Raw genomic sequence first — 13,584 nt, 5'->3', positions numbered from 1 at the left:
TATCATTAGAAATATTGGTCTTGTAGGAAATCTTGCTTTCCTCTATCCAGGGTAATATTAGTAATATATTCCCATTTGGTGCTTGGGGATGGGGACACCAAGGGCCTGTGTGATTTCAAATGCCAGGGCTGAATTTCAGCCCCAGTCCGTACCCGAGTGGCTAACAGAAATGTTGTCAGAACTTGACAGAAGTTCAGCTCAGACTAGAAGCTATTTCCAGTTTTCTCTGGTATGAATGTCTGCCCAATGAGGCTCTTGGCTACAGACATCCCTAGATTTACCGAAGGTGCATAGATTGCACAGTTCTCAGGGTCATATGAGACCTCCAACTTGTAGGCATTTTAGCACAAATCCTACCATAATCCAACAGGAGGTACACACTAAATCTATACCATCAGAAATCAGGTTTTATCTTATGCTATCATTATATTTCGAAATAGACAACACAATTATGTAAACATATAAAAACTGTCTTACCAACACTACTGAGAGAGCCACTGCTTTCTGAGTCTGATGGCATGGTGGTGAGGACACTGTACGTGGAGCCTGTTGCAAAGAATAAAAAATACCAATTAGTGACGAAGAGTCAGGCATTACTGGTATTGGGCAATTGGCTATACAAATCAGAAGCAAGGCTGACATTAGATAGCTGTAATAGGTTTTGGTTTGGAAGCCAAGCCACCGATAAGAGCAATACTGAAAAGAGGCTGCAAAAATGGACGCGAACATGTACTGAAATGATTGTCAACTAATTTCACTAGGTGCCATTTATCATAATATTTTCTACAGGGGCATGAGTGGTATGTTTTAACATGTTTTAAAGCCCCTTGCCCCTCCACTAAAGTCATCCTAATTTGTCAAATTTAAAATTCTATTCTATTACATCCTATGTCTTTAAATAACGTTTCCTCCACACATCAGATTTTTGTGTACAAATGCGATCCATGTATTTCAGAGATAAAACGCTCTCATAGACCGGCGTCACACTTAGCGTAGGGAAATACGGTCTGTTTTTTTACAGGCATAATACGTAGAAAAGTTCCTGAACAGTGATCCGTATTCAACGCAAGGATGCAATTTTTTTTCTCAAAAAATTATCCGTGTGTCATCCGTATGCCATCTGTACAGCGAGATTTTCTCACAGGCTTGAAAAATGGACATAGAATAGATCGATGGCCTCAAATACTCGTGAAAACATATATACAGTATATATATATATATATATATATATATATATATATATATGTGTGTGTGTGTGTGTGTGTGTGTGTGTGTGTGTGTGTGTGTGTGTGTGTGTGTGTGTGTGTGTGTGTGTGTATGTATGTATATATATATATATATATATATATATATATATATATATATATATATATATATATACCGTATATACTCGAATATAAGCCGAGATTTTCAGCACATTTTTTGGGGCTGAAACTCCCCCTCTCGGCTTATACTTGAGTCATACCCAGGGGTCGGCAGGGGAGGGGGAGCAGGGGCTGTCTAATAATACTCACCTGCTCCTGGTGCGGTCCCTGCAGGTCCCTGGCTTCCCGATGCCCCAGCTTCTTCCTGTACTGAGCGGTCACATGGTACTGCTCATTACAGTAATGAATATGCTGCTTCACCTCCCGTAGGGGTGGAGCCGCATATTCTTTACTGTAATGAGTGGGGAAGCAGGGACTGCATCGCGCCAGGAGCAGGTGAGTATAACGGGGAGGGGAGCGCAGCGCTGCGCGATATTCACCTGCTCCTCGTTCCAGCCGCCGCTCCGTCTTCAGCGTCTTCTGCAGTGATGCTCAGGTCACAGGGCGCGGTGACGTGGTTAGTGCGCACCCTCTACCTGAACGACAGTGCAGAAGACGCTGAAGATGGTGCGGCGCCGGAACGAGGAGCAGGTGAATATTTAAAAGTGCCGGGGGCCTGAGCGATGGAGAGGTGAGTATGTGATTTTTTTTTTATCGCAGCAACAGCAAATGGGGCAACTGTCTGTATGGAGCATCTATGGGGCCATAACGTTTGTGGAGCACTATATGGGGCAAGTGTCTGTATGGGGCCATAATTAACATTTTGCAGCACTATATGGGGCAAGTGTCTGTATGGAGCATCTTATGGGGCCATAACGTTTGTGCAGCATTATATGGGGCAAGTGTCTGTATAGAGCATCTTATGGGGCCATAAAGTTTGTGCAGTACTATATGGGGCAAGTGTCTGTATGGGGCCATAACGTTTGTGCAGCACTATATGGGGCAAGTGTCTGTATAGAGCATCTTATGGTGCCATAACGTTTGTGCAGCACTATAATGGGACAAATCTCTGTATGGAGCATCTTATGGGGCCATAACGTTTGTGCAGCATTGTATGGGGCAAATGTCTGTATAGAGCATCTTATGGGGCCATAACGTTTGTGCAGCATTGTATGGGGCAAATGTCTGTATAAAGCATCTTATGGGGCCATAACGTTTGTGCAGCATTATATGGGGCAAATGTCTGTATAGAGCATCTTATGGGGCCATAACGTTTGTGCAGCATTGTATGGGGCAAATGTCTGTATGGAGTATCTTATGGGGCCAACACGTTTATACAGCATTATATGGGGCAAATATCTATATGGAGTATCTTATGGGGCCATAACGTTTGTGCAGCACTATATGGGGCAAATATCTTTATGGAGCATCTTATGGGGCCATAATTAACGTTTGTGGAGCATTATATGGGGCAAGTGTCTGTATGGAGCATCTTATGGGGCCATAATCAACATTTGTGCAGCATTATATTGGGCAAATGTGTCTATGGAGCATCTTATGGGGCCATTATTAACCTTTATGCAGGATTATATGGGGCAATCATAAACTTTATGGAGCATTATATGGGGCTCCTGATTCAATATGGATATTCAAAAACACTTAACCTACTGATGTCTCAATTAATTTTACTTTTATTGGTATCTATTTTTACTTTTGACATTTACCGGTAGCTGCTGCATTTCCCACCGTAGGCTTATACTGGAGTCATTAAGTTTTCCCAGTTTTTTGTGGCAAAATTAAGGGGGTCGGCTTATACTCGGGTCGGCATATACTCGAGTATATAAGTTACATATATACGTCAGTGATACACACATATTCTAAATATATTTATATTTAATACAGAGCTAGATACCAGAAAAGCCGGTAAATAAATTGCCAGCTTTTGCTATCTCCTTATCAAACCCATCAGGATATGAGACATGGTTTACCTACAGTAAACCATTTCATATCCCTTTTTTTTTTACATATTTCTCACTACTAATGTTAGAAGTATTTGTGCAAAATTTGGGAGCTCTAGGAGTTAAAATAAAGGGTTAAATCACGGAAAAAACTGGCGTGGGCTCCCGCGCAATTTTCTCTGCCAGAGTGGGAAGGCCAGTGACTGAGTGCAGATATTAATAGGCTAGAGAGGGACCATTCTGGCACTTAGCCTCTCTCTCTTAGCCTCTCTCTTCCCACTCCCCTGTAGAGGTGGTATATGGGGCAATAAAGGGTTAATGTCACCTTGCTTTTGTAAGGTGACATTAAGCCTGGTTAATAATGGAGAGGTGTCAATAAGACATGATCGGGGGTTAGCGATGCGTCGGCATAGCAACCAGAGGTCTCCTTGAGACCTCTATGGTTGCTGATGTAGGCTTGCTGTGAGCGCCACCCTGTGGTCGGCGCTTATAGCAAGCCAGCAATTCAGCTACATAGGAGCGATCTGATGATTGCTACTATGTAGCAGAGCCGATCAGGCTATGCCAGCTTCTAGCCTCCCATGGAGGCTACTGAAGTATGGCAAAAGTAACAAAAAAAGTTTAAAAAAATATTAAAAAAATATAAAAGTTTAAATCACCCCCTTTCGTCCCATTCAAAATAAAACAAAAAAAATCAAACCTACACATATTTGGTATCGCCGAGTTCAGAATCGCCCGATCAATAAAAAAAAAGCATTAACCTGATCGCTAAACAGCACAGCGAGAAAAAAAAATTGAAACGCCAGAATTACTTTTTTTAGGTCGCCGTGACATTACATTAACCCCTTAAGCCCCAAGGGTGGTTTGCACGTTAATGACCAGGCCAATTTCTACAATTCTGACCACTGTCCCTTTATGAGGTTATAACTCTGGAACGCTTCAGCGGATCATGGTGATTCTGACATTGTTTCCTCGTGACATATTAGGCTTCATAATAGTGGTAAAATTTCTTTACAAAAGTTTATAATGCAGAGCCGTAAAAATAAAAATATTTTTTCACAAAAATGAAATTTTCGCCCCCATTTTTTTTTTATTTTCCCAAGGGTAAGAGAAGAAATTGGACCCATAAAGTTGTTGTGCAATTTGTCCTGAGTACGCCGATACCCCATATGTGGGGGTAAACCACTGTTTGGGCGCGTGGCAGAGCTCGGAAGGGAAGGAGCTCCGTTTTACTTTTCAATGCAAAATTGACTGGAATTGAGATGGGACACCATGTTGCGTTTGGAGAGCCCCTGATGTGCCTAGACATGGAAACCCCCCACAAGTGACACCATTTTGGAAAGTAAACCCCCTAAGGAATGTATCTAGATGTGTTGTGAGAGCTTTGAACCCCCAAGTGTTTTACTACAGTTTATAACGCAGAGCCGTGAAAAAAAAATTCTTTTTTTTCCACAAAAATTATTTTTTAGCCCCCAGTTTTGTATTTTCCCAAGGGTAACATGAGAAATTGGTCCCGAAAAGTTGTTGTATAATTTGTCCTGAGTACGCCAATACCCCATATGTGGGGGGGAACCACCGTTTGGGCGCATGGCAGAGATCGAAAGGGAAGGAGCGCCATTTGGAATGCAGACTTAGATGGATTGGTATGCAGCCTTCATGTTGTGTTTACAGAGCCCCTGATGTACCTAAACAGTAGAAACCCCCCACAACAGACCCCATATTGGAAACTAGACCCCCCCCAAGGAACTTATCTAGATGTGTTGTGAGAACTTTGAACCCCCAAGTGTTTCACTACAGTTTATAACGCAGAGCCGTGAAAATAAAAAATCATTTTTTACCCACAAAAATGTTTTTTTAGCCCCCTAAATTTTTATTTTCCTAAGGGTAACAAGAGAAATTGGACCCCAAAAGTTATTGTCTAATTTGTCCTGAGTACGCTGATACCCCTTTTGTGGGGGGAACCACCGTTTGGGCGCATGGCAGAGCTCGAAAGGGAAGGAGCGCGATTTGGAATGCAGACTTAGATGGATTGGTATGCAGGCGTCATGTTGCATTTGCAGAGCACCTGATGTACCTAAACAGTAGTAACCCCCCACAAGTGACCCCATATTGGAAACTAGACCCCCCAAGGAACTTATCTAGATGTATTCTGAGAACTTTGAACCCCCAAGTGTTTCACTACAGTTTATAACGCAGAGCCGTCAAAATAAAAAAAAAATTTTTTCCCACAAAAATGTTTCTTTAGCCCCCCCAATTTTTTTTTTTCCCAAGGGTAACAAGAGAAATTGGACAGCAAAAGTTGTTGTCCAATTTGTCCTGAGTACGCTGATACCCCATATGTTGGGGTAAACCCCTGTTAGGGCGCACGAGAGAGCTCGGAAGGGAAGGAGCACTGTTTTACTTTTTCAACGCAGAATTGGCTGGAATTGAGATCAGATGCCATGTCACGTTTGGAGAGCCCTGATGTGCCTAAACAGCGGAAACCCCCAATTGTAACTGAAACCCAAACACACCCCTAACCCTAATCCCAACCACACCCCTAACCCCAACACACCCCTAACCCTAATCCCAACCCTAACCACACCCCTAACTCCAACACACCCTTAACCCTAATCCCAACCATAACCCTAACCACACCCCTAACCTTGACACAGTCCTAACCCTAATCCCAACCGTAAATGTAATCCAAACCCTAACCCTAACTGTAGCCCCAACCCTAACTGTAGCCCCAACCCTAACTTTAGCCCCAACCCTAACTTTAGCCCCAACCCTAACTTTAGCCCCAACCCTAACTGTAGCCCTAACCCTAACTGTAGCCCTAACCCTAACTTTAGCCCCAACCCTAACCCTAACTTTAGCCCCAGCCCTAACCCCAACCCTAATCCTAGCCCTAACCCTGACCCTAGCCCTAACCCTAATGGAAAAACGGAAAAAAATACATTTTTTTTATTTTATTATTTTTCCCTAACGAAGGGGGTGATGAAGGGGGGTTTGATTTACTTTTACAGCGGGTTTTTTTTGCGGATTTTTATGATTGGCAGCTAAAAGACACTTTTTATTGCAAAAAATAGTTTTTGCGTCTCCACATTTTGAGAGCTATAATTTTTCCATATTTTGGTCCACAGAGTTATGTGAGGTCTTGTTTTTTGTGGGCCGAGGTGACGTTTTTATTGGTACCATTTCCGGGCACGTGACACTTTTTGATCGCTTTTTATTCCGATTTTTGTGAGGCAGAATGACCAAAACCCAGCTATTCATGAATTTCTTTTGTGGGGTGCGTTTATACCGTTCCACGTTTGGTAAAATTGATAAAGCAGTTTTATTCTTTGGGCCAGTACGATTACAGCGATACCTCATTTATATATTTTATAGAAAAGATAATTATTTTTGCATCGCTTTATTTTGAGGACTATAACTTTTTTATTTTTTCGCTGATGATGCTGCATGGCGGCTCGCTTTTTGCGGGAGAAGATGACGTTTTCAGCGGTACCATGGTTATTTATATCCGTCTTTTTGATTGTGTGTTATCTCACTTTTTGTTCGGCGGTATGATAATAAAGCGGTTTTTTTGCCTTTTTTTACGGTGTTCACTGAAGGGGTTAACTAGTGGGACAGTTTTTCGTTACGGACGTGGCAATACTAAATGTGTGTACTTTTATTGTTTTTTTATTTAAACAAAGAAATGTATTTATGGGAACAATATATAAGGCACCTCCCTGCAAGGCACCTCCCTGCAAGGCCCGGAAGTAGCCTCGCAGCCATTTTGGATCCGAGGCCTGCAGGGAGGAGACACTTGGTACAAGGTGAGCACGTCGCCTTGTACCGAGGGTCTCAGGGAAGCACGCAGGGAGCCACCTCCCTGCGCGATGCTTCCCTATGCCCACGGAACGCTGCAATCATGTTTGATCGCAGTGTTCTGGGGTTAATGTGCCAGGGGCTATGTTTTATGCCTGTTACTATAAAATAAAGTTTTGCGCGTTTGTATACTTTTGGACTTTTTGACTGCCCCTTCTTTATGAATATATCAGATAAAATGTAACCTAGACATGTTTGGTGTCTATGAACTCGTAATGACCTGGAGAATCAAAATGGCAGGTCAGTTTTAGCATTTAGTGAACCTAGCAAAAAAGCCAAACAACAAAAGTGTGGGATTGCACTTTTTCTGCAATTTCACCGCAATTGGAATTTCTTTCCCGCTTTCTAGTACACGACATGCTTAAACCAATGATGTCGTTCAAAAGTGCCACTTGTCCCGCAAAAAACAAGCCCTCACATGGCCATATTGACGGAAAAATAAAAAAGTTATGGCTCTGGGAAGGAGGGGAGCGAAAAACGAGTACGCAAAAACGGAAAAGGACAAGGTCTTGAAGGGGTTAAAACGGATGAGTGAAATCTGATAAAAAATTGGATTGTTGGGGACTTATGTTAGTCAGTAATTCAGTGTTTACCTGTGATAAATTTTTCTCAGTTATTTTCTCAGTCTGATCTGAGCTGACAGCATGCTGCGAGTGGTAGCATATATCAGACAAGACTCTGCAATGCAAGCCAATGGGTGATAGAAAAAAAAAACACACAGACCATGTGTGTGCCGTGTGATTTTTACCCACCCATCTCATAGGAAACCCAGCATTTTATCAGCCAAGTACAGTAAATTCACAGCACGAACCATCAGAATAGAATAAATAAATAAATCTATAATCTTTATTTTTATATAGCACTAACATATTCCGCAGCGCTTTACAGTTTAGAATAGATATATAGATAGAATTAAAAAAAATGGCATGGGATCCCTCATGTTTTACCAGTTGAGGGAAAGCTGACAGTTGTGGGCTCATGTTTATAATTTGGGAAAGGGATAATAAACATTCAGCTTCCCAGGCTATTAATATCAGCTCACAGCTGTCTACTTAGCCTTTACTGGTTATTAACAAGGCGTGACCCCTGCCCCCCCCCCAAAAAAAAAAAAAAAATGATGTTGGGTCCCTCCTATTATTAATTACCAGCAACAGCTAGCCAGACAGCTGTGGGCTTTTATTAATAGCCTAGGAAGGCGACAAAGATAATGGCCCCCTCCCAGACTAAGAACATCAGCCCTCAGCCCCCCAAGAAATAGCACATCTATTAGATGTTAGGGGTCGAGTTCCCGCCTCTGCACAGGGGGAATCTCAGGCCATCTCCGCTGCGGTCTCCCATTCTTCTCCTGCCACAGTGGAGCCTGCTCAGCGGAGACGTCAGTCCCAGCATCTTGCTCAGTCTGACTCTGTACAAAGAGTTACTGCTGTCTTTCCTGCTTCTGCCATTGAAGTCAGTGCTGGGCAGCGGCGAGCTGCTTTTCTCGTTCTGAGCATGCCCAGAGTAAGATCTCTCAGTGGAGATCAAGGGTCACATGATCAGATACTGCAGCTAAGGCCATTGGTCCTTCAGGAAGGTCCTGTAGGTGCTCACGCTGTGGCAGCCTCTCATTGGTCCTTCTAGGAAGGTCCTGTACGTGCTGCAACTATTTAAGGTTCGCATGGCCGCACGGCCATGCGCTAGTATTGCTCTTTGTTATGTGCTTTGCGCCAGTGTGGTCACGTGAGAGTGTGTTCAGGGACCCAGCTGAAATAAGCCCCTAGAATGCTGGCACCTCCGGCGAAGAGTTTGTGTTTGTATGTATTCAGGGACCTGGCTGAAATAAGCCCCTAGAATGCTGGCACCTCTGGCGAGGAGTTTTGTGTGCATGTGTGACCACTGACTGCTCTCTGTTTGGGCAGTTAGCCTGTGCCTCTGTGAAGTCTAACAGGGCACAGTGCTTTGCTTTCACGCTACTCGGTGAATTAACTGAGTTAGTCCATACCGCCATATAGTGCCGCCGTTTGCTAGCAGCAGGTACTCCTGCACGGTGGACCCCGGGCTGCGAACGCACCAATATTAATAAAAACATCTTTATTTACTCGGTGCGTTCCGCTAGCCCTAACATTAGATGAACCAATTGTGGAACTTGGCCTCCACTCTTCCCACTTGCATTGGTGCAGTTGCAAGTGGGGTAATAGCATTGGCGCTTTTGCTGCTTTTTTTTTTTTTTGCTGCATTTTTGTTGCAAATTTTAAGCTGTTTTTTACAGTACCAGCAAAAGCTATGAGATTTCAGAAATGTCATGCACACAGGTTGTTTTTTTTTCCTGACAGCATGTCACTTCTTTCAACAATTTAACAGCGTTTTTTCACCCATAGAAAGCACTGAGTAAGTGCAAAAATGCAGCACAAAACGCATGTATAAGGTTTTGAAGTGTTTTTGGTGCCAAAACCTTAAGGAAGTTGCATAATCTTTTTTGGGGGGACAGTAAATACAAACCAAAAAATCCAGCAAAACACTCAGCAAAACCTGCTTTTTGAAACTACTTCTTTACTACCAAGAGAGCAGGTTTTGAATGCGGAAAAAAAAAAGCAGCAAAAATGCAACGTGTAAACATAGCCTAAGTCTTGTAGCTGTTTTTAGAAAAGCTACAAATCTTCTGAGCCCTGGCGCCTTCACACGTCAGTGATTTTTCTCATAAGCAAAACATGGTCTGAGTTTCATTAGTGTTTTTTATCAGTGTCATCAGAGTTAAAGCCTCTTTCACACGTCAGTGTGTCCGGTACATGTGGTGACAGTTTTTACACGAATCGGAGATACTTACACACATAGACTCATTCAAGTGTATGGGTCTGTGCACATGTCAATGTTTCCACGTACAGTGTGTCTGTGGGCAAAATACGCGGACATGTCCGTTTTTTAACAGCACCACGAGCGCAAAACGTCCCGCAGCTGTATATTTAGCCTTTACTGGCTATTAAAATTGGGGGACCCCCCCAAAAAAAATGACGTAGGGTCCCCCTATAATTTATAGCCAGAATGGCTATGCAGATAGCTGCGGGCTGATATTCATAGCCTGGGAAGGGACCATGGATATTGCCCCCCCCCCCCGGCTATAAATACCAGGCCCCCCAGCTGCCCCAGAAATGGGGCATCTGTAAGATGCGCCAATTCCGGCGCTTAACCTCTCTCTTCCCACTGCCCTGTAGTGGTGGCATATGAGGTAATAAGGGGTTAATGTCACCTTTGTAAGGTGACATTAAGCCGACTTAGTTATGGAGAGGCGTCAATAAGATACCTACCATTACTAATCTTATAGTTGGTAAAGCGTTAATAAAACACACACATGCAGAACAAAGTATTTTAATGAAATAAAACACCACACAGTTTTGACATCTTTATTGTACGCTCATTCATGCGACACCCTCGTTCTCCTGGAAAAAAATAAAAAATCAACAGTATAATCCCTGTGTGTGACGTAGTCCATTTAATAACGAGTGTGCCAGCTGCGTTTACGCAGCTACTACGCATGTGACTAATCATTAGATGCGGTTTTACCGCATCTAATGATAGTCTATGGTAAATTTACGGTGCAGCAACCGAGCGTCGCCGCATTGTAAGCAGATATGCTGCGTTCTGGAAAGACGCACCGCATGTCCGTTTATGCGGGTCTGCAGTTTCCGGACCGTGGAAACACACCCTTAGGATATGTTTCCACAGTCAGTAATGGCTCAGTATTTGCTCAGGATTTGACACAGGTAAAATCTGCATCTGATGCCACTGTCAGGTCACCTTGGTTTTTCAATGCGTTTTTTCTGCGCTTTTTTATTGCACTTTTGTGTTTTTTTATGCGAATTTGTGTGTTTTTGTAAGCTGAATAAAGATATACAAAAAAGAGAATTGTGATGTAATTTCCTTGCCCAACCTCTTCTTTTACATACTCCACTGAAGAATAATGTTTACACACACAGATAGATACATCTATAGATAGATGATAGATTAATAGATAAATAGATAGATATAGCTATAGATAGACAGATAACACAGGTCAACAAAAAAAAAAAAATTTTCTGGTGTCCAAAATATTTTAATGAATTTGGGGTATTTTTGAGGTGCTGATTCTGAATATGTCATCAGTTTTGCCAGATTGGCTCAAGTTTTTAACATTTTTGGTATCTTATTTATAGCACTTGTTGGTAAATGCGACGCATCATCTCATTAATTTCTTTGGATTAGTACTTGAACTGAGCAGTTCTCAATATAGTTTTGTGTTAATTAGTGTTCTAAAAGTTTGTTCATAGCTTGATTTTTGCACTAACTTTATGTTGTTGTCTGTTTTCCAGTGAAAAGCATGAACTCATCAAGAAGAAGTTGTCTTAACGATCCAGACTCATTCTGTTACATTTGTGGTGAATACACACTGCCAAAACATAGAAGAAACATAACAGACTTCGTAAAAAAAGGGTATTTTGCCTATTTTGGGGTTATGCTTGGGGACCAAGACAAGTTTTGGGCACCACACATAGTGTGCAAAGCATGTATCGAATTATTACGAAAATGGAGCAAAGGACAAAGAAAAAGCTTCAAATTTGGTGTTCCAATGGTGTGGAGAGAGCCAAAAAATCATCATGATGACTGTTATTTCTGTGCAGTGCAAGTGCAAGGATTCAATAAGCATAAGAAACGAAAATGGGAGTAACATGGAATCTGCAAGAAGGCCTGTCCCTCATTGTGAAGATGTGCCTGTACCTGTGTTTACCATAAATAACAGTCATCATGATGATTTTTTGGCTCTCTCCACACCATTGGAACACCAAATTTGAAGCTTTTTCTTTGTCCTTTGCTCCATTTTCGTAATAATTCGATACATGCTTTGCACACTATGTGTGGTGCCCAAAACTTGTCTTGGTCCCCAAGCATAACCCCAAAATAGGCAAAATACACTTTTTTTACGAAGTCTGTTATGTTTCTTCTATGTTTTGGCAGTGTGTATTCACCACAAATGTAACAGAATGAGTCTGGATCGTTAAGACAACTTCTTCTTGATGAGTTCATGCTTTTCACTGGAAAACAGACAACAACATAAAGTTAGTGCAAAAATCAAGCTATGAACAAACTTTTAGAACACTAATTAACACAAAACTATATTGAGAACTGCTCAGTTCAAGTACTAATCCAAAGAAATTAATGAGATGATGCGTCGCATTTACCAACAAGTGCTATAAATAAGATACCAAAAATCTCAAAAACTTGAGCCAATCTGGCAAAACTGATGACATATTCAGAATCAGCACCCCAAAAATACCCTAAATTCGATGAAATATCTTTGGCACCAAAAATGCTGTTGACCAGTGTAATAGTTAGATAGATAATAGATAGCTCTATCTATCTATAGATCTATCGTATCTATCTATTATCTATCATCTATCTATCGATAGATCTATCGATAAATAGTGTGGTGCAGTGACCCATGTTTACAGACGGGGCGCTGTATGTGCTCCTCAGAATACGCATGGAGGTGTATCTGTAATGGTGATAATGAAACTGTGTCCGGCGTGATTGTAAATGGCCGGTATGTGTAGCAAAAGGAGTATGCCCTGTAAGCCTGAAGTAATGTTGTTCTGAGACCTGTAGTCCCACAAGTATTTGTATAGTAGTAAAGGGAGGCTTGCAGGGTTGGTTGGAGAGCTGGGCAGGTCTGGTCAACGTCACACCCCCCCCATCCAGGGGTGGGGTTACAGGTACATGTGACCATTGAATGGTCTGTGTTGTAGGTCCTGAAAGAGGTCAGGTCTGTGTTGGAAGTTCCGGCGAGTGGAGACTTCCTGAATAGCACCTGGTGAGACCATGTACCTGCAGTACCTGGGACGGCTTCTGTGTTGGCGAAGCCAGGACTGACAAGGAGTCAGCTTGAGGAACGGAGCTCCTGAAAGGTAACCTCAGACAAGGGGGTTGTAACATACGGCAGAGAGGTTTATCTACTACATGAACAGACTGCTGGTCATGATATGCTCGTGGATGTAACGAAATGGACTTTACGTCATGTGGTTTTTGATGCCTAAATAAACCAAATAGACTGTTATGTGAGAAGCCATTCCTGAATGCTTTAAATCCCCTTGCCAAGCGAGTGTTCCCCAACCCACTTAGGGAGCGCTATCTCACAATAGATAGATCTATAGATAGCTAAAAAGATATATCGATAGATACGATAGATAGATCTATAGATAATAGATATATCTATAGATAATACCAAGCCCGATGTTTAGTAATAAACATAATAAAATGGTACATAAAGAGTTAGGCTGGCATCACACAGGCAAGAAACTCGCATCAATACCCGCCACTGCCGCAGGCACTCGGGACCAGAGTGTGGGGCTGCATGTATTTCTATGCAGCTGAACGCTCCGGCCCGAGTGCCGCCAGTAGTGCTGGGGATTGAGGTGCGAAACTCGTGCGAGGTTCTCGCAAGTGTGACCCCGGCCTTAAATGCAATATCTGTTTAACTGAAAAAAAAAATTGAAAAAAAAATGGGCGCCCGCACAATTTTC

The 13,584-nt window shown here is 42.4% G+C and overlaps 1 protein-coding gene and 1 long non-coding RNA gene across 4 annotated transcripts in view; one reads left to right on the top strand and one right to left on the bottom strand.

Moving 5' to 3' along the window:
* Positions 1-13,584, top strand: part of LOC143770124 (uncharacterized) — a 114,480-nt gene that overhangs the window by 26,158 nt on the left and 74,738 nt on the right. The gene's annotated exons all lie outside the window — the stretch shown is intronic.
* DLG5 (discs large MAGUK scaffold protein 5) overlaps positions 1-13,584 on the bottom strand; it is a 491,099-nt gene that overhangs the window by 405,933 nt on the left and 71,582 nt on the right. For all 3 annotated transcript variants that reach the window (XM_077259413.1, XM_077259411.1, XM_077259412.1), the window contains exon 2: positions 478-546. In XM_077259413.1, coding sequence (XP_077115528.1) covers positions 478-546 — 69 coding nt within the window. The remainder of the gene's footprint in view (positions 1-477; positions 547-13,584) is intronic.

This window comes from Ranitomeya variabilis, chromosome 4 (assembly GCF_051348905.1).
Source record: "Ranitomeya variabilis isolate aRanVar5 chromosome 4, aRanVar5.hap1, whole genome shotgun sequence".
NCBI lineage: Eukaryota > Metazoa > Chordata > Amphibia > Anura > Dendrobatidae > Ranitomeya > Ranitomeya variabilis.
The sequence above is the reverse complement of the archived record's forward strand: the minus strand, read 5'-3'. Positions and strand labels throughout refer to the sequence as shown.